We start from the raw sequence: 16,578 nt of genomic DNA on the forward strand, positions 1-16,578 counted from the left end.
GAAGTAGTAACAACAATAACAATACTACTACTACTAATAATAATAATAATGATGATGATATTTTGGTTGAAGAAGCTAAATGAACTAAAGTTGCTCAACTTTGAACAGTATTATGCTCCTTTGAATTTTTTTCCAGTTTTGACTGCTGCGTATCTGTATTTTTCGAGACTGCTCTTAAGATATTGAGAACACCTTAATAAGCAAAGAGATTCGTGGAGATTTCACGGAGTTCTGTGGTGAGACTTTTATTTGTTTTTATGTGCTACAAACTCAGCGGCCATTTTGGAAAGCTGGTACTGTTATGTCAGACTTCACACTCTTTCTTCCACCACAGAGAGCAACATGTCGACAGATGAAAGGATGGCTGAGGTATGTGCACAAGTAATCACACACAACACAGTTGCCATTGCAAATGCATTCACGCCATGCAGAGACACGCGTGTTTATAGGGTCTTAATGGCCCACACAGGCGGTAAGTGCGCATAGCAGTACAAGTTAGCCGGTATTCCAGCCTTTCCTGTATGCTAGCTAGCTAACTAAGCAGCTAATAAAGACCTGCTGTCAGGTAGTCGGATATCTGGGTTCGGAAAGTTTTAGGTAACCATATGTATCCAGATCTGCTGACGGTCTGATTAACCGGTTCTTTTTGGATTTGTTTTGTTTTTTGCAAATGGTTGCTAGCGAGCTTATTTACAGGTATAATATCTATAACGGTGTAATTACATCGTCTGTAACTACAGACCTCGTCTAGACGTCCAGACGTCGCTTCCTACAGTTAAAACATCAGTGCTGCAGTAAAGAGAGAGAGAGAGAGGGGGAGAAAGAGAGAGAGAGAGAGATGTTGCCATCGTCAGGTGTTCCTCAAACTAGTCTTACCTGGGGGCTTTAACCACAGTCAGGCCCTGAATTGGACTTGTTCGTGTTTGAATGTGTGCGGTGTGTTTATCCAGGGTCCGTCCGACAGCAGTCCGGCACGCTGCAAACCAGAAGGTGGGTCACAATGTTTTAGTCCTACTGGACCTGCCTAGTTGATTAAACGGATCTGTCGTGTCATTCGTTTCCCTTTGAAACTTACATTCCCTTAAATGTTAGCAGAGCCGTCGTCGTCACTGAAAGGGAAAGACAGAAGCGAACATGCGGAGGAGAAACCGGGATCATGCAGCTCCGGAACCGGTAAACGTGGGCAGAAACGTGCCGGTGCTCAACTTTGACCTGAATACTTTTTACACTAATACATCAGTTAACTTGTTACGGTAATATTAAAAATGTTACTCTCTCCCCCTCCTCCACATCACTCTCACTCCCTCCCTCTCCCTCCCTCCCGCCTTCCCTCTCTTCCTCCCTCTCTCCCCCTCCTCCACGTCACTCTCACTCCCCTCTCTTTCCCTCATCTGCTCTCTCTCTCTTCCTCACCTCTGTTAGGTCATTCTCTGAAAGCTCTTCCTCCATCCTCCTCTCCCTCCTCATCCTCTGGCAGAGCCAAGATGAGCGTCAGTGGGCCAAGCAGCAAAGCCACACCTCCCACGGCTTCCTCCTCTTCCTCTTCCTCTGCCCCTCTGCCAAAGGTCCATCGTGCCCGTAAGACCATGAACAGACCTCCTCTCGCACAGGTCAGTTGGTGTTCCCTGGTTCAATACCCCACTAATAGGGTCAAGGTTTTATATATTTATATATAATTACACACACACACTATATTTCCAAAAGTATTTGTTCACCAATTATTGGAATCATGTGTTACACAGGTGTATAAAATTAAATTAAACACCTGGGCATGTTTTTACAAACATTTGTGAAAGAATGGGTCACTCTCAGGAGCTCAGTGAATTCCAGCATGGAACTGTGATAGGATGCCACCTGTGCAACAAATCCAGTCATGAAATTTCCTCGTTCCTAAATATTCCACTGTCAACTGTCAGCTGTATTATAAGAAAATGGAAGTGTTTGGGAATGACACCAACTCAACCATGAAGTGGTAGGCCACATAAACTGACCGAGTGGAGAAGAGGTTGGCAACTTTCTGCAGAGTCAATCACTACAGACATCCAAACTTCACGTGGCCTTCAGATTAGCTCAAGAACAGTGTGCAGTTAGCTTCATGGAATGGGTTTCCATGGTCAAGCAGCTGCATCCAAGCCATACATCACCAACTGCAATGTAAAGCATCAGATGCAGTGGTGTAAAGCACGCCGCCACTGGACTGTAGAGCGGTGGAGGTGCGTTCTCTGGAGTGATGAATCACGCTTCTCCATCTGTCAATCTGAAGGACGAGTCTGAGTTTGGCGGTTGCCAGGAGAACAGTACTTGTCTGACTGCACAGGTCAAAAGTGTAATATTTGGTGGAGAATTCCATGCTCCCAACTTTGTGGGAACAGTGGAGCTAGCCCCGTCCTCTTCCAACATGACTGTGCACCAGTGCACAAAGCAAGGTCCATAAAGACATGGATGGCAGATGTGTGTGTGTGAGTGTATTTTTTATAGGTTTTGTGTTTTCGTCTGTTAAACTATGTGTTTTTGAGGTACCGTGTGTGTGTGTGTGTGTGTGTGTGTGTGTGTGTGTGTGTGTCTAGGTTCGCTCCTTTGAGGCAGCTGCAGTAACTCCAGACAAGCCAGCATCAAGTGGCAGTACTGACACAGGTCCCCCTCTCTCTACCCTTCTCCCCCCACCTCTTCTCACCCCACGTCTCACCCCCTCTCTCTACCCTTCTCTCTCTCTCTCTCTCTCCTCCCTCTCTTTCCCTCTCTCCTCCCTCTCATCTCCTCTCCTCCTCTTGAGCGCAGTGGTTGGTTCTAATTTAACAGGCATGTTTGAGTATTGAATTGTAATGGTGCTTTGCTCGTTGTGTAGTGGTGAAGAGGCGTAAGGTGACCACAGATGGTGACTCTGCTGCGCCCCCTGCTGGTAGTCCAGTCCCAGCATTGGAGCCACAGCCAGTGGTGAGTGGAGCGCACCACTACACCGCTAACACATCTAAAAGAATTTCTGATGTGATTTTGAACGGTAATGAACACAGTCATGTGTTTTGAAAATTAGCCCCCTGTGGGGGAAAGGGTGGAGCCTGTAGCTACGGCGACCAAGGAGCACCAGGGCGGCTGGCTGGAGGATCTAGATGATGAAGCAGATGAGGAAGACTTCCACCTGATGTACAACAGCTACGATGATGTGGTGTACTCTGACAGCAAGGTACACACACACACACACACACACACACAAATGAGGAAGACTTCCACCTGATGTACAACAGCTACAATGACGTGTGTGTGTGTTGAGGTGACTGGGGGAGTGTTGAGGTGACTGGGGGAGTGTTGAGGTGACTGGGGGAGTGTTGAGGTGACTGGGGGAGTGTTGATGTGAATGTTAATACTTGTTTCTGTCGTCATGTTTTAAAGTCAGACGATGGAATGATGTCTGGCCCGCTGGACGTCCGCATGGGGAAGGAGCCAGGAGCAAGCTCCGCCCACGTGAGTGAGGTTGGACCACTCACATGCTTTAGCTGAGTGGAGTTGGGTGCAGTTCAGCCATTACTTTGTCCTGTTACCGTAGGGTTCTCCATCGGGACAACCAAGAGGAAGCTTGAAGAAAAAGGGAGAGGGTGGTTCTCCTTGGAAACAGCCAGAGAAAGACACCCTACCAGCTGCAGAGACAGGTGTGTGTGTGTGTGTGTGTGTGTGTGTGTGTGTGTGTGTGTGTGTGTGTGTGTGTCTGAGTGTATATGCTCTTCATTGTAGATGCCACAGTTACTCCTCCAGAAGGCTCCACTGACTACACTGAAGTTCCTCTGGGGTCCCTGGACATTTCCACAGCAGACAGCCTTACACTCTCCCCTCACCCAGGTGTGTGTGTGTGAGAGAGAGAGAAATAAACATAACCATACACGATGCATTAGTGCAATCTGTTTTGATAAAAGGTTAACTCTTCCTCCCTCTCTCTCCCTCTTTCTCTCCCTCCAGATGGCAGTGACAGGGAGATGGAGCGGTTGGAGGAGCTGCCATTGTGTAGCTGTAGGATGGAGGCTCCTCGTGTGGACCGGCTCACGGCACACGCCAACCGCACCTGCATGGCCATTGAGAGCATCAACGGGCAGGTGTGTGTGTGTGTGTGTGTGGGGGGGAGGTGTGTATCACTTTTTGTCTTAAATAATGTCTATTAAAAGACATTGTGTTTGGTATTCAATCCTTTCCATTCAATTTAATTCATCTTATTTGTCTGGATTCCACGTGACTGACCCAGACGATGTTCTTGAAGCACATTTTCACACAGCATTATCACCAACATCTGCTGCTTGGAGACTACAGGTGCAGCTCCTCGGGTGGGAGGGGCTAGCTTTACTTTGTCCCCTGTCAATCACAGCAGCACTAGCCAATCATGGAGCCTGTGTGCCCGGGATGATAGTTGTTGTTTTCCTGAGTGTGTGTCAGTGTGAACAGCAGCATGTCAGCATGCGGCTCCTGGCCTCAGGTGTCTCGCAGGACACATGGAGGGTGTGGCAGGACGGGACAGCATGACCCCGCAGAACGGGGCATTCACTACGCTCCTGTGTCGATGGAGTCGCTCCTGTGTCGATGGAGTCGCTCCTGATCATTTGAACTGGATCTCTGGGGCGTCTCTTTGATGTTCTCTTTGATGATGGCTTATTTCACAATGACTGCTGTAGGTCTCTCTGTAGGTCACAATGACTGCTGTAGGTCTCTCTGTGTAGGTCTCTATGTGTAGGTCACAAAGACTGCTGTAGGTCTCTATGTGTAGGTCACAATGACTGCTGTAGGTCTCTCTGTGTAGGTCACAATGACTGCTGTAGGTCTCTCTGTGTAGGTCTCTATGTGTAGGTCACAAAGACTGCTGTAGGTCTCTATGTGTAGGTCACAATGACTGCTGTAGGTCTCTCTGTGTAGGTCACAATGACTGCTGTAGGTCTCTCTGTGTAGGTCTCTATGTGTAGGTCACAAAGACTGCTGTAGGTCTCTGTGTAGGTCACAATGACTGCTGTAGGTCTCTCTGTGTAGGTCACAATGACTGCTGTAGGTCTCTCTGTGTAGGTCTCTATGTGTAGGTCACAAAGACTGCTGTAGGTCTCTCTGTGTAGGTCACAATGACTGCTGTAGGTCTCTCTGTGTAGGTCACAATGACTGCTGTAGGTCTCTATGTGTAGGTCACAATGACTGCTGTAGGTCTCTCTGTGTAGGTCACAATGACTGCTGTAGGTCTCTCTGTGTAGGTCACAATGACTGCTGTAGGTCTCTATGTGTAGGTCACAATGACTGCTGTAGGTCTCTATGTGTAGGTCACAATGACTGCTGTAGGTTTCTATGTGTAGGTCACAATGACTGCTGTAGGTCTCTCTGTGTAGGTCACAATGACTGCTGTAGGTCTCTCTGTGTAGGTCACAATGACTGCTGTAGGTCTCTCTGTGTAGGTCTCTATGTGTAGGTCACAAAGACTGCTGTAGGTCTCTCTGTGTAGGTCACAATGACTGCTGTAGGTCTCTCTGTGTAGGTCACAATGACTGCTGTAGGTCTCTGTGGCTTCCCTCAGAAATATAAAAACAGTAATTATTCACTGTGGCATTTATAATCCAGACATATTTACTGTAATTTATGTGAGTATAATTTATAATCAAGAAAAATTATAATAATTTATAACACTCAATTATAATCCAGGCAAATCTGATGATTTATCAGATCTGATGATGTATGGGATTGAATACTCAGATTTGTATTCATGTGTGTATGAGCACGTACCCTGATGCTGCGCTCATTGGCTACATTATCAGATATTGGTGAATTCAGTGCGTATAATAAGGCTGACCGTTGGTGGTCACACCTCCCTGCCCAGGACATCGGTGGTCTGGGTCAGACCATAGGACCACCTCTGACCGTATTCAGCCAATCCCGGTCCTCTACACACACTCACTGCTGGGTTGAGAGCAGATTGTCATGTTCAGCCAATCAGGTTCCTCTGTTCAGAAGGTCATGGTTGAGTTATTGAGTTTTTAAAGTAATTTTATCCTGTTATTTATCCTGTGCAGTCACACCCCTTTTTTTCCTGTTTTTCTTCAACCTGCCGTGGTGATCTTAGCTGGTGGGCTGTACCAATGCGATCGTGAAGGGGGAGACCATGCGTCCGTCCAGCCGCGTGTCTCTGATGGTGCTGTGTGAGACTCACCGGACCCACATGGTGAAGCATCACTGCTGTCCGGGCTGTGGCTACTTCTGTCTGTCCGTAAGAGCTGCACCTTTGTGCTTTGTAATCTAACGCAGCCTGCATGGCGCCATCTGCTGGTGGCTGCTCTGAAGTGCCGGTGCTGATTTTGAGCGCCTGTATGGTTTGGTGAGACGTTGTTGTGCCCTGACGTTCCAGGGAACGTTTCTGGAATGTTGTCCAGACATTCGCATCGCACACCGCTTCCATCGTGGCTGCGTGACCGTCCTGGGAGGTGGGCGGGGCCGTGGCGCGATGGGCGTCGGCCTTCTCTTTTGCCCACACTGCGGGGAAGATGCATCAGAGGCGCAGGAGGTCACCATCCCCCCGGCAACACCATCGTCAGGGGCGGCTGTAGTCACGGCAACAGCCTCCTCCACCACCACGCCCTTGCTTCTCCCCTCCACGCTCGCTGTGGCGTCCACAGCACTTAGCAACGAGAAGAGGATTGGTGAACCAATCAGGTGAGAGAGACATCTGAAGAGATGTCTTCGTTACAGTATTGTTAAAGTTTCTTCGAGGAGAAGCATCTCGTGTCTTGGGGTGTAAGTCATTCTCATGATATGAAGAACATCGTACATCAGACTTGCTGCTTTCAGTGGGGTTGTTCAAATGGTATTAATCTAATCAGAATACAAAATGAGGGAACCCCTCTCTCTCTCTCTCTCTCTCTCTCTCTCTCTCTCTCTCTTTCTCTCTCTCTCAGTGCTAGGATGCACTGGCGTGGTGAGGTCAGGATAGGGACACAGACTCTGCTCCAGACTCCCAACGCTGCTGCAGGAGGGGGCGGAGCTGAAGACGTGGTTGCTGTGGGTGATGGGGGTGTGGACAGTGTGGGCCCCTCTCTGGTCCTGCCCAATGGGAAGCCAGTTTGTCCCAGTGCCCTTCCTCCGGGAGACAGAAGGGCGGCGCTTCAGAGAGCAATTCTCACCCAGGATACAGAGAGGTGGCTGTACACACACACACACACACACACACACACACACACACCTCATACACTCAGTTACACTTTCACAAAGGTGCTTGAAAACATCCAGATATAATTTCCATGTTCTATTCAGCATTTTTACATTCCATATTTCTCTTTGTAGGTTTTGATGCTTGAACAATTTTGTAATATTCTAATCCAGACACTTTTCTTTGTTCTGATTGGTCAGGAGGAAGAAGCTGCGGTTCCACCCCCGTCAGCTCTACCCAGCGGCCAAGCAGGGGGAGGTTCAGAAGGTTCTGCTCATGCTCAGTGCGTTCCTCCTCCTCACTAACACCAAACACCACTGAGGCCCATGACGACTGCACCATTAACACTGTGCAGGGTGTCTGTATTGATCAGTGTGAGAGGACAGCAGTGTGAGCACCTCACTCAGCAGGGCACCATACAGCTGCTGGACTCACTCACACCTGTCTCCCTGTCTCCCCTTCTCCCTGTCCCCCCTTCTCCCTGTCCCTCTGTCTCCCCTGTCCCCCGTGTCTGATCTGTAGTGGAGGGGATTGACCCGGCGTATCAGGCTGACTCTCAGAACCGCCGCTGTGCTCTTCACGCTGCTGCCCAGCGCGGTCTGCTGGAGATCTGCTACCTGCTCCTACAGGTACCCCCCCCCAGGGCAGTTCTGGGCTCTAACCCATACATATGTACAGGTACCCCCCCCCCCCCCCCCCCCCCCCCCCCCCCCCCCCCCCCCCCCCCGGGCAGTTCTGAGCTCTAACCCATACATATGTACAGGTACCTCCCCCCCAGGACAGTTCTGGGCTCTAACCCATACATATGTACAGGTACCTCCCCTCCAGGACAGTTCTGGGCTCTAACCCATACATATGTACAGGTACCTCCCCCCCCAGGACAGTTCTGGGCTCTAACCCATACATATGTACAGGTACCTCCCCCCCCCCAGGACAGTTCTGAGCTCTAACCCATACATATGTACAGGTACCTCCCCCCCCAGGACAGTTCTGGGCTCTAACCCATACATATGTACAGGTACCTCCCCCCCCAGGACAGTTCTGAGCTCTAACCCATACATATGTACAGGTACCTCCCCCCCAGGACAGTTCTGGGCTCTAACCATACATATGAATGAATGTTCAACTTATATAGCGCCTTTCTATATACCCAAGGACGCTTTACAATTTTAACACGGATACAACTCGTACACAACCAATCACACACCGGCGAGAAGCGGCAGCCAATTGCGCACAGCGTACTCTCAACCGGGATCCACAGCCCCCTGGGGGACTGAATGGGGTGCAGGAAGGTAGTGATGGGATTTTCGGCTCTATTTTGAGATGCGGCTCTAATGGCTCTTCTTACTGTGGAGAGCCGGCTCTTTTCGGCTCCCAAACGGCTCCCCATATATATTTTTAACATTATTAATTAATTAATAGCTTAAACCAAATTTTATAACATTTTGTTTCATTATTGACATTGTTAAGTAAAAATGCTGCATAACAATGCTTTATAAATAAAAGTTTTATTATAACCAATTATTAAATTATCACAAAATAGAATGCAATACAGCTTGGCCAATTGCCTGCCGTTTCCACAAAAAAAGTTTTTTTTTTTTTTTTCAGTGTTTTCCCACCACATTATTAACTGAAAGCTGCGTGTGATTGGTCAGATATGTGAAGCACACGCTTGACATGCGGGCAGTGGAGAAGTTCTTTGCAGTGTTGTCTGAAACGATATGGGTGGTAGTATAAAGAAACACCCCTAAAAAACAGGGAAAAACAGGATTTTACCTGACGAAAATTAATGTTGCATTGTGCTCCAGGTTTGAAAAGTGCTAAAGTAGGCTAAAGTACTTGAAAATGTAACTGTATTTTGATTCACAACAAATAGATTTCTGACTGAATCGATGTGATAAAAAAGCGAATTATTTCGAATAATTTCGAGTATATGTATAATAAATATTTAAGTTTAAGGTGCTGGGAAATATTGAAAATGGCAAGTGACGTATAAGTGCTTGAATTCCACCTTGTAAAGGTGTATGAACCCGGCATACATAACTTTGTTCATTGCGCTGAAGAGGTGCACGACCTCGCTTCGCACGGGGGTCCTCACGCAGGGGCGGACGCGCCAAGTATGCTCTACCACTGGCAGAAATAGAGCAATACGCGCAAGGAGAGGGAGAGACAGCGAGGCACCGAAGGACAAATAAAAACGATGTTGGAAAAAAACTGGCACTGTGGCACTTGCAGAGCACAAGCGCAATACTGAAGGAAAAAGCGGCTCCCAAATAGGATCCTAAAATGGCTCCCATTGTGGAGCCGGTTCCAATCGTTCACTTCAAAGAGCCGGCTCTTAGAGCCGGATCGTTCGCGAACGACACATCACTACAGGAAGGGGAGTGAGGACAGACCCTAGTGGCAGAGCACCATCCACCACTGGGCATACAAGCTCACACACACTCAGACAACTGCTTTTTTTTAATTGAACATGAAGACACACAGACACACTCAGGGAGAGTTTGTCAGGGAATCAGGGAGGGCCAATTTACCTAACCTCCATGTCTTTGGACATATGTACAGGTACCCCCCCCCCCCGGGCAGTTCTGAGCTCTAACCCATACATATGTACAGGTACCTCCCCCCCAGGACAGTTCTGGGCTTTAACCCATACATATGTACAGGTACCCCCCCCCCCCCCCCCCCCCCCCCAGGACAGTTCTGGGCTCTAACCCATACATATGTACAGGTAGCTCCCCCCCAGGACAGTTCTGGGCTCTAACCCATACATATGTACAGGTACCCCCCCCCCCCCCCCCCCCCCCCCCCCCCCAGGACAGTTCTGGCAGTTGTGAGGTCATTTCCTTTCCTTGTGAGGTCACAGGTGTCGGTTTATTTGTTTTTTTTAGGCAGGCGCCAAAGTAGATGCCCAGGATAAGACCCAGAGGACCCCTCTGCTAGAGGCCATCATCAACAACCAGGTGGAGGTGGCCAGATATCTCATCCAAAGTGGAGCCTGTGTCTACCATGTAGTGAGTACACACACACACACACACACACACACACACACAGATCCAGGGAGGAGCCTGTGTCTACCATGTAGTGAGTACACACACACACACACACACACACACACAGATCCAGGGAGGAGCCTGTGTCTACCATGTAGTTAGTACACACACACACACACACACACACACACACACACACACACACACATACACTCTTGCCCAAGGACTTACTGGTATAGCCCAGAGCAGCGACACGGTTTGACCAGCAGGGCCCTGTCTGTGGGAGACACTAGACTACCACACTGATCCGTCTACCTTCACATTCAGTCAGGAGGAAGTGAAGGTGATGACTCATACACCCTGACATATCTCTCCTTCACTCAGTCCATGTCTCTCTCTCTCTCTCTCTCTCTCTCTCTCTCTCTCTCTCTCTCTCCCCTTCCCCCTATCTTTTGCTCCTCTCTCTCCCTCCTTATCTCCTTCCCCCCTTTCTCTCTATTAGGAGGAGGATGGCTCTACTGGTCTTCATCATGCTGCTAAATTGGGGAATCTAGAGATCGTCACGCTGTTGCTGAACACGGGTCAGGTGGACATCAACGCCCAGGTACGTCTGCCTCTGCGCTCCTCCTCTGCGCTCCTCCTCTGCGCTCCTCCTCTGCGCTGTGTGTGGAGAGAGCTGATGACCGTAATCCCTCCCCCTGTAGGACAGTGGAGGCTGGACTCCCATCATCTGGGCTGCTGAACACAGACACACAGAGGTGATCAGAGCTCTGCTGAACCGGGGAGCTGACGTCACACTCAAAGACAAGGTGCACTCTTTCTCTCGCTCTCTCACTCACTATCACTCTGTCACTCTCTCTCTCACACACACACATACATATATACACACATACAACATGCTTTGCTGTGTAAGGCACGTTTAAATGCAAATCAGATGAAGTAGGAGAATTGGAAAAGTCATCATTATTTCTAAATAGAAAGGAGATCATTTACTACATTTGATGAGGTTTGAGGAAGAATGCCTTTAATACCTCATAATGCTCATTATCATAGTGCTCTTTATGCACATGTCTGATGTTTGTGTCTGCAATTTAGCATTTTTATTTCTAGGTGGTTACTGACCAAAAATATGATGAAAATAACCCTCACATGCATGTGCGTGTGTGCGTGCGTGTGTGTCTCACTCTCCTGTCTGTAGGAGATGAATGTGTGTCTACACTGGGCCTCCTTTGCAGGAAGTGCTGAAATCGCTGAGCTCATCCTGAACGCAGGCTGCCCCCTCACGTCCGTCAACATGCACGGGGACACGCCTCTCCACATCGCCGCCCGCGAGGGCTACCTCGCCTGTGTCACGTCAGTGCCCGTCTGCCTGCCCGTCTGCCTGCCTGTCTGTCTGTGTGCCCTGTCTGTGTGCCCTGTCTGTTTCTTTCTTTAGTGCTTTGGTCAGTGCCTTTCAAACATATCTATTATAAATCTGAATGTGATGCTTATTGAATGTTTGAGAAATTAATATTTTGGGCCGTGTGTGTTTGTGTGTGTGCGTGTGTGTGTGTGTGTGTGTGTGTGTGTGTGTGTGTCTGCGTGCAGGTTGTTCCTCTCAAGGGGGGCAGACATTGACATCATGAACAAAGAAGGGGACACGCCTCTCACCCTGGCACGTCCTGATTCGCCAGTTTGGGTGTCACTCCAGATCAACAGGAAGCTGCGCAGAGGGGTAGCCAATCGGATTGTCCGAACAGAGCGAATCATATGCAGGTTGTTTTATTTGTAGACATATTATCAGCAACGCTCTCAGCAATTTGCAGAGTCTCTCTGACTGTGTGTGTGTGTGTGTGTGTCTGCAGTGATATAGCTCAGGGCTATGAGAACGTGCCTATTCCATGTGTGAATGGTGTTGATGATGAAGGCTGTTCGTCAGACTACAAATACATCGCCGAGAACTGTGAGACCTCCGCTATGAACATAGACCGCAACATCACACACCTGCAGGTATCACACACACACACATTCACTCACGCGCACGCACACACACACGCACAAATAGATTCCCTACTAGAATCAGTCAACCTTAGGTAGGTGTAGGTGGTTGGGTGTAGGTTATTGTAGACTGCAATGGGTGTAGGTTATTGTAGACTGCAATGGGTGTAGGTTATTGTAGACTGCAATGGGTGTAGGTTATTGTAGACTGTTTAGGGTGGGTGTTAACTGTGCTATGTGGTGTTGGACTGTATTCTGTGTGTGTTTGGTTACAGCTGTTTCTGAACTCTTGAGTGTGTGTAGTTATGACTGTTTCTACACAGTTCTCATGTCCACAGGTGGTTCAACTCTAGGGTAATACCAGTGAGTACTGGACCATACAGTAATGATGTGTGTGTTTGTGTGTTAAGCACTGTAACTGCAGTGATGACTGCTCGTCCAGTAACTGTCTGTGTGGACAACTCAGTATCCGTTGCTGGTATGACAAGGTAAAGAGTGTGTGATTGTGTGTGTGCTTGCATGTATTTGTGTGTGTTGGTGTTAGTGTGTATTATTTAGTCTGTGGGTTTGTTTTGTGTGATGGAGAGAGCTAGACTAGTACATTATTGTATTTAACAGGCATCTTGGTCATGACACATGGTTTGGGCTGTTGTGTGCCCGTATGCGCGTGTGCCCGGTTGTGTGTGCCCCTGTGTGTGTGTGTGTGTGTGTGTGTGTGTGTGTGTGTGTGTGTGTGTGTGTGTGCCCCCATGTGTGTGTATGCATGTGTGTGTGTGTGTAGGACCAGCGTCTCCTGCAGGAGTTCAATAAGATCGAGCCCCCGTTGATCTTCGAGTGTAACCTCGCCTGCTCCTGCCACAAGACCTGCAAGAACAGAGTGGTGCAGGCTGGAATCAAGTGAGCCAATCAGCTTGCAGCATGTCTGTCACCACGGCAGCAGTGCCCTTTACTGTCCGGCTTGTGCAGATGGGGGAGGATCCTGGGTTACTACAGCCCTGTGGGACCAGCCTACACGAACCTGTAGCACTGCGTCAGTGTAGCACTGCGTTACTCAGGCCTGATAGTTTTCAGGCGCCAAGCCGGAATTCCGGCGTACCGACATGTCCACGAGAAAAAAACATATTTTATATATATTTTATATTAAAAATATTGACGGAAAAATCCATCAAATCATAATAATAAACCACACACATGCGCGTGCTGTCTGTTTTGAGGCTGAAATATGATCCTCTCACTGGATCATCAGTGCTGGATGGATGACGGCGGTGTCATTTGATTGACTTGCGGGTCATTCCGCCTTCTGATTTTCGGACTTTACTTAAAAAAGCTACCTCCCTCCAGCCTTAAGTCCAGTTTGTTTTGGTCAGTTAATGTTTTCAACTTTATTGGTCGTGCCGAAGACATTAATGCATAAACATCATACAGGCGGTCCAGGGGTTACGAGGTTCCCGAGTTACGATTTTTCGTGGTTACTACACATCTCCCATTTACTGTTTAAAGCCTCGTTTGGACCCAAGTGGTTCTGCGTCGTAAACGGAACTTGGTGTTTGGTGTGCGCGGCGTCAGGATTAGTTAAACGCAGCTATGGATAAAGGTATTTGCCAAAAGGCTAGCTTTAGGATAGGATAACTGCGTATAGTACGTTATTTACGTACAGTATGTACGTATGTTCCGATTTACACCGAAAATCGATTTACGACGGATCAACGTCGTAACCCGGGGACCGCCTGTATTTCAGACATCAGAAGAGCTTCAGAGGATAAATTCAGTATTTTATCTTTATTCTGATTAAGTTAAATTTTTATCAGAAATATAAGAAAGTGGTTTTTTTTTTGAGCCGGTTCAGGTGGTCAGACGATCTGGTTCATCTTGGCCGCCTTACGGCGAAAGGTGTAATACATGAACAAAAGCACAAAATGTATGTCCTAATAATCCAACACAAAATATTTATTAAATATTTTATATATTAAAACTAACTATAATCATAATACTTGTAATTCTTTTAAACTTTATTTGCATAATTTCTTTGAGTTGTCTGGTATCCTATAATTTACTAACAGTAATGAATAAATAATTAATCATGCCTGTTTTTAACATATTGTGTCTAATTGTGTTAACAATCTTTAGGTTACAGCATTTTCTCAGAATATTAATAGAAATTTGTTTTTTTATTTCACGATAATGATTACCTGACATATTTATTCTTAATTAATTTAAAGATTAATTATTAAATATTCTAAATATGGTACAATTTCCTCCTCCCCCCCGCTCATAAAAAGTTCAGGCTCAGGAATTTTTCCCACTATCACCGCTGGTTACTGTAGCACTGCGTCAGTGTAGCACTGCATTACTGTAGCACTGCGTTACTGTAGCACTGCGTTACTGTAGCACTGCGTTACTGTAGCACTGCGTTACTGTAGCACTGCGTCAGTGTAGCACTGCGTCACTGTAGCACTGCGTTATTGAAGCACTGCGTCACTGTAGCACTGCGTTATTGAAGCACTGCGTCACTGTGGCACTGTGTTGCTGTAGCACTGCCTTACTATAGAACTGCATTACTAACGTGTGTGTGTGTGTGTGTGTGTGTGTGTGTGTGTGTGTGTGTGTGTGTGTGTTAGGGTGCGTTTGCAGCTCTACCGTACTGAGAAGATGGGGTGGGGAGTCAGAGCTTTGCAGGACATCCCACAGGGCAGCTTCATCTGCGAGTGAGTGTACACTGGGTTCATGGTTTTGGTTTGTATTACTGTATGGAATTTGTGTACGTGTGTGCATATGTGCGTGTGTGTGTGTGTGTGTGGTGTTCAGGTATGTGGGAGAGCTTATCTCTGATGCAGAGGCTGATGTGAGAGAAGATGACTCCTATCTGTTTGATCTGGACAATAAGGTATATTTTCATCCATCTCAAAGTGCAGGTTAACTTGTACAATTAAACTACTGTACACCTGTACTACTGTACACCTGTACTACTGTACACCTGTGTCCCTGTACTACTGTAAGCCTGTAGGGTCACCTGAGGTCTGTCTGCTTGTTTCTTCCTGGTCTTTACAGGATGGGGAGGTGTACTGCATTGACGCCCGTTACTACGGTAACATCAGTCGTTTCATTAACCACCTGTGTGACCCAAACATCATCCCGGTCAGAGTGTTCATGCTGCACCAGGACCTTCGCTTCCCACGCATCGCCTTCTTCAGCTCGCGGGACATCCTCACAGGACAGGAGCTTGGGTAACATTCACACTCACACAAACCCACACACTCACAACCGCTCGCGGGACATCCTCACGGGACAGGAGCTTGGGTAACACATGCACAAACACACACACTCACAACTGCTCACGGGACATCCTCACGGGACAGGAGATGGGTAACACACATGCACAAACACACACACACACACACACACACCCACAACTGGCAATTCCCACACAGTCTTCTTCAACTTCCAGTACTTCCTCAAATATTTGGGCTAAAGATATAAACACACACAAAACACACAGGATTACCACACACAGCCCTCTTCAGCTCAAGACATGGCCTCATGTGTCAGAAATCTTCACAGATTACAAGGTCTGATAGACACTCACCACTTCTGTTAGTCCTGCAACACAAGTTTGGGTAACACACACTAATACACAACCTATCCACATGTATACCACAACTGTTAACTATTAACATAACTGTGTGTGTGTGTGTGTGTGTGTGTGTGTGTGTGTGTGTGTGTGTGTGTGTGTGTGTGGGCGTGCACGCAGGTTTGACTATGGAGACCGTTTCTGGGATATTAAGAGCAAGTACTTCACATGTCAGTGTGGTTCTGAGAAGTGCAAACATTCTGCTGAAGCTATTGCCCTGGAGCAGAGCAGGCTGGCCCGTCTGGAGGCCTGCCCAGAGACAGGCCCCGAACCTGGCCTGGCCTTGCTAGGAAACTCCTAGACCTTTCTGGAGGCCTTTGGGGTAGAACTGATTAGTAACGAAGTGCATTGTGGGAGTAACCAGATGCACCCTCGGGGGCCCGGGAGGGTGTGATGTCATGTAGGCCTTTACTGGTTTATATATACAATCAGAATCTAAAGGATGCATTTGTCAAGACTTTCTAGTGCTCTTAACAATGAATTGGCCAGTTATATTTGACACTATACTGTGTATAAAAAAAAAAAAAAACAACATTTTTTGATTTCATGGTCCTGGATGAATTATGACCAATCTATTGTTCAACAAACCTGACCTCTCCATGCCTTGATCAGAACTTATTTTACATAATAAGCAGGAAGCTGTGATGTGTGAGAAACCTGTAGTGAGAGAAGAAAGTGAACACATCCGTTTCCAAGGCAGCGGTGCCACACGATGTGTGTGAGCTTCTCCAGGGACGTGACTCACAAAGCTCAAGACACTGCGCCTTCCCTGAGCACGAGTCTCCAGTCACACCCTTCACTAGTGCCCTGTACCAGGTGTAGGGAGT

The 16,578-nt window shown here is 47.7% G+C and overlaps 1 protein-coding gene across 4 annotated transcripts; it reads left to right on the forward strand.

Annotated features, from left to right (window-relative positions):
• The first annotated feature begins 10 nt into the window (after positions 1-10).
• ehmt2 (euchromatic histone-lysine N-methyltransferase 2) lies at positions 11-16,338 on the forward strand. 4 transcript variants are annotated; one of them, XM_077006244.1, is made up of 30 exons: positions 11-236; positions 335-369; positions 951-990; positions 1,093-1,173; positions 1,423-1,610; positions 2,568-2,634; positions 2,846-2,934; positions 3,032-3,181; positions 3,388-3,459; positions 3,542-3,644; positions 3,727-3,831; positions 3,949-4,082; positions 5,831-5,947; positions 6,074-6,217; positions 6,356-6,660; positions 6,903-7,142; positions 7,354-7,436; positions 7,676-7,782; positions 10,045-10,167; positions 10,649-10,750; positions 10,851-10,955; positions 11,345-11,499; positions 11,734-11,901; positions 11,991-12,135; positions 12,534-12,611; positions 12,905-13,020; positions 14,742-14,828; positions 14,929-15,007; positions 15,172-15,347; positions 15,872-16,338. In XM_077006244.1, exons 2-30 carry the CDS (start codon positions 343-345, stop codon positions 16,050-16,052), a joined length of 3,567 nt encoding a protein of 1,188 aa, XP_076862359.1. In that variant the 5' UTR covers positions 11-236; positions 335-342; the 3' UTR covers positions 16,053-16,338. The 4 variants fall into 4 exon arrangements, with proteins under 4 accessions (XP_076862359.1, XP_076862360.1, XP_076862361.1 ...); XM_077006245.1 differs by having other exon boundaries at positions 13-236; positions 1,096-1,173; XM_077006246.1 differs by lacking the exon at positions 5,831-5,947 and having other exon boundaries at positions 17-236.
• Positions 16,339-16,578: the final 240 nt, after the last annotated feature.

Source organism: Brachyhypopomus gauderio, chromosome 5 (genome assembly GCF_052324685.1).
Source record: "Brachyhypopomus gauderio isolate BG-103 chromosome 5, BGAUD_0.2, whole genome shotgun sequence".
NCBI classification, from domain to species: Eukaryota; Metazoa; Chordata; class Actinopteri; order Gymnotiformes; family Hypopomidae; genus Brachyhypopomus; species Brachyhypopomus gauderio.

What these genes read in the sequence shown, in the direction of transcription:
- ehmt2 (XM_077006244.1), top strand. Translation starts at nt 343, where the DNA reads ATGTCGACAGATGAAAGGATGGCTGAG. An exon ending in CAGATGAAAGGATGGCTGAG is followed by an intron (nt 370 to 950) that starts GTATGTGCACAA and finishes GTGTTTATCCAG; the next exon opens with GGTCCGTCCGACAGCAGTCC. An exon ending in ATCATGCAGCTCCGGAACCG is followed by an intron (nt 1,174 to 1,422) that starts GTAAACGTGGGC and finishes CACCTCTGTTAG; the next exon opens with GTCATTCTCTGAAAGCTCTT.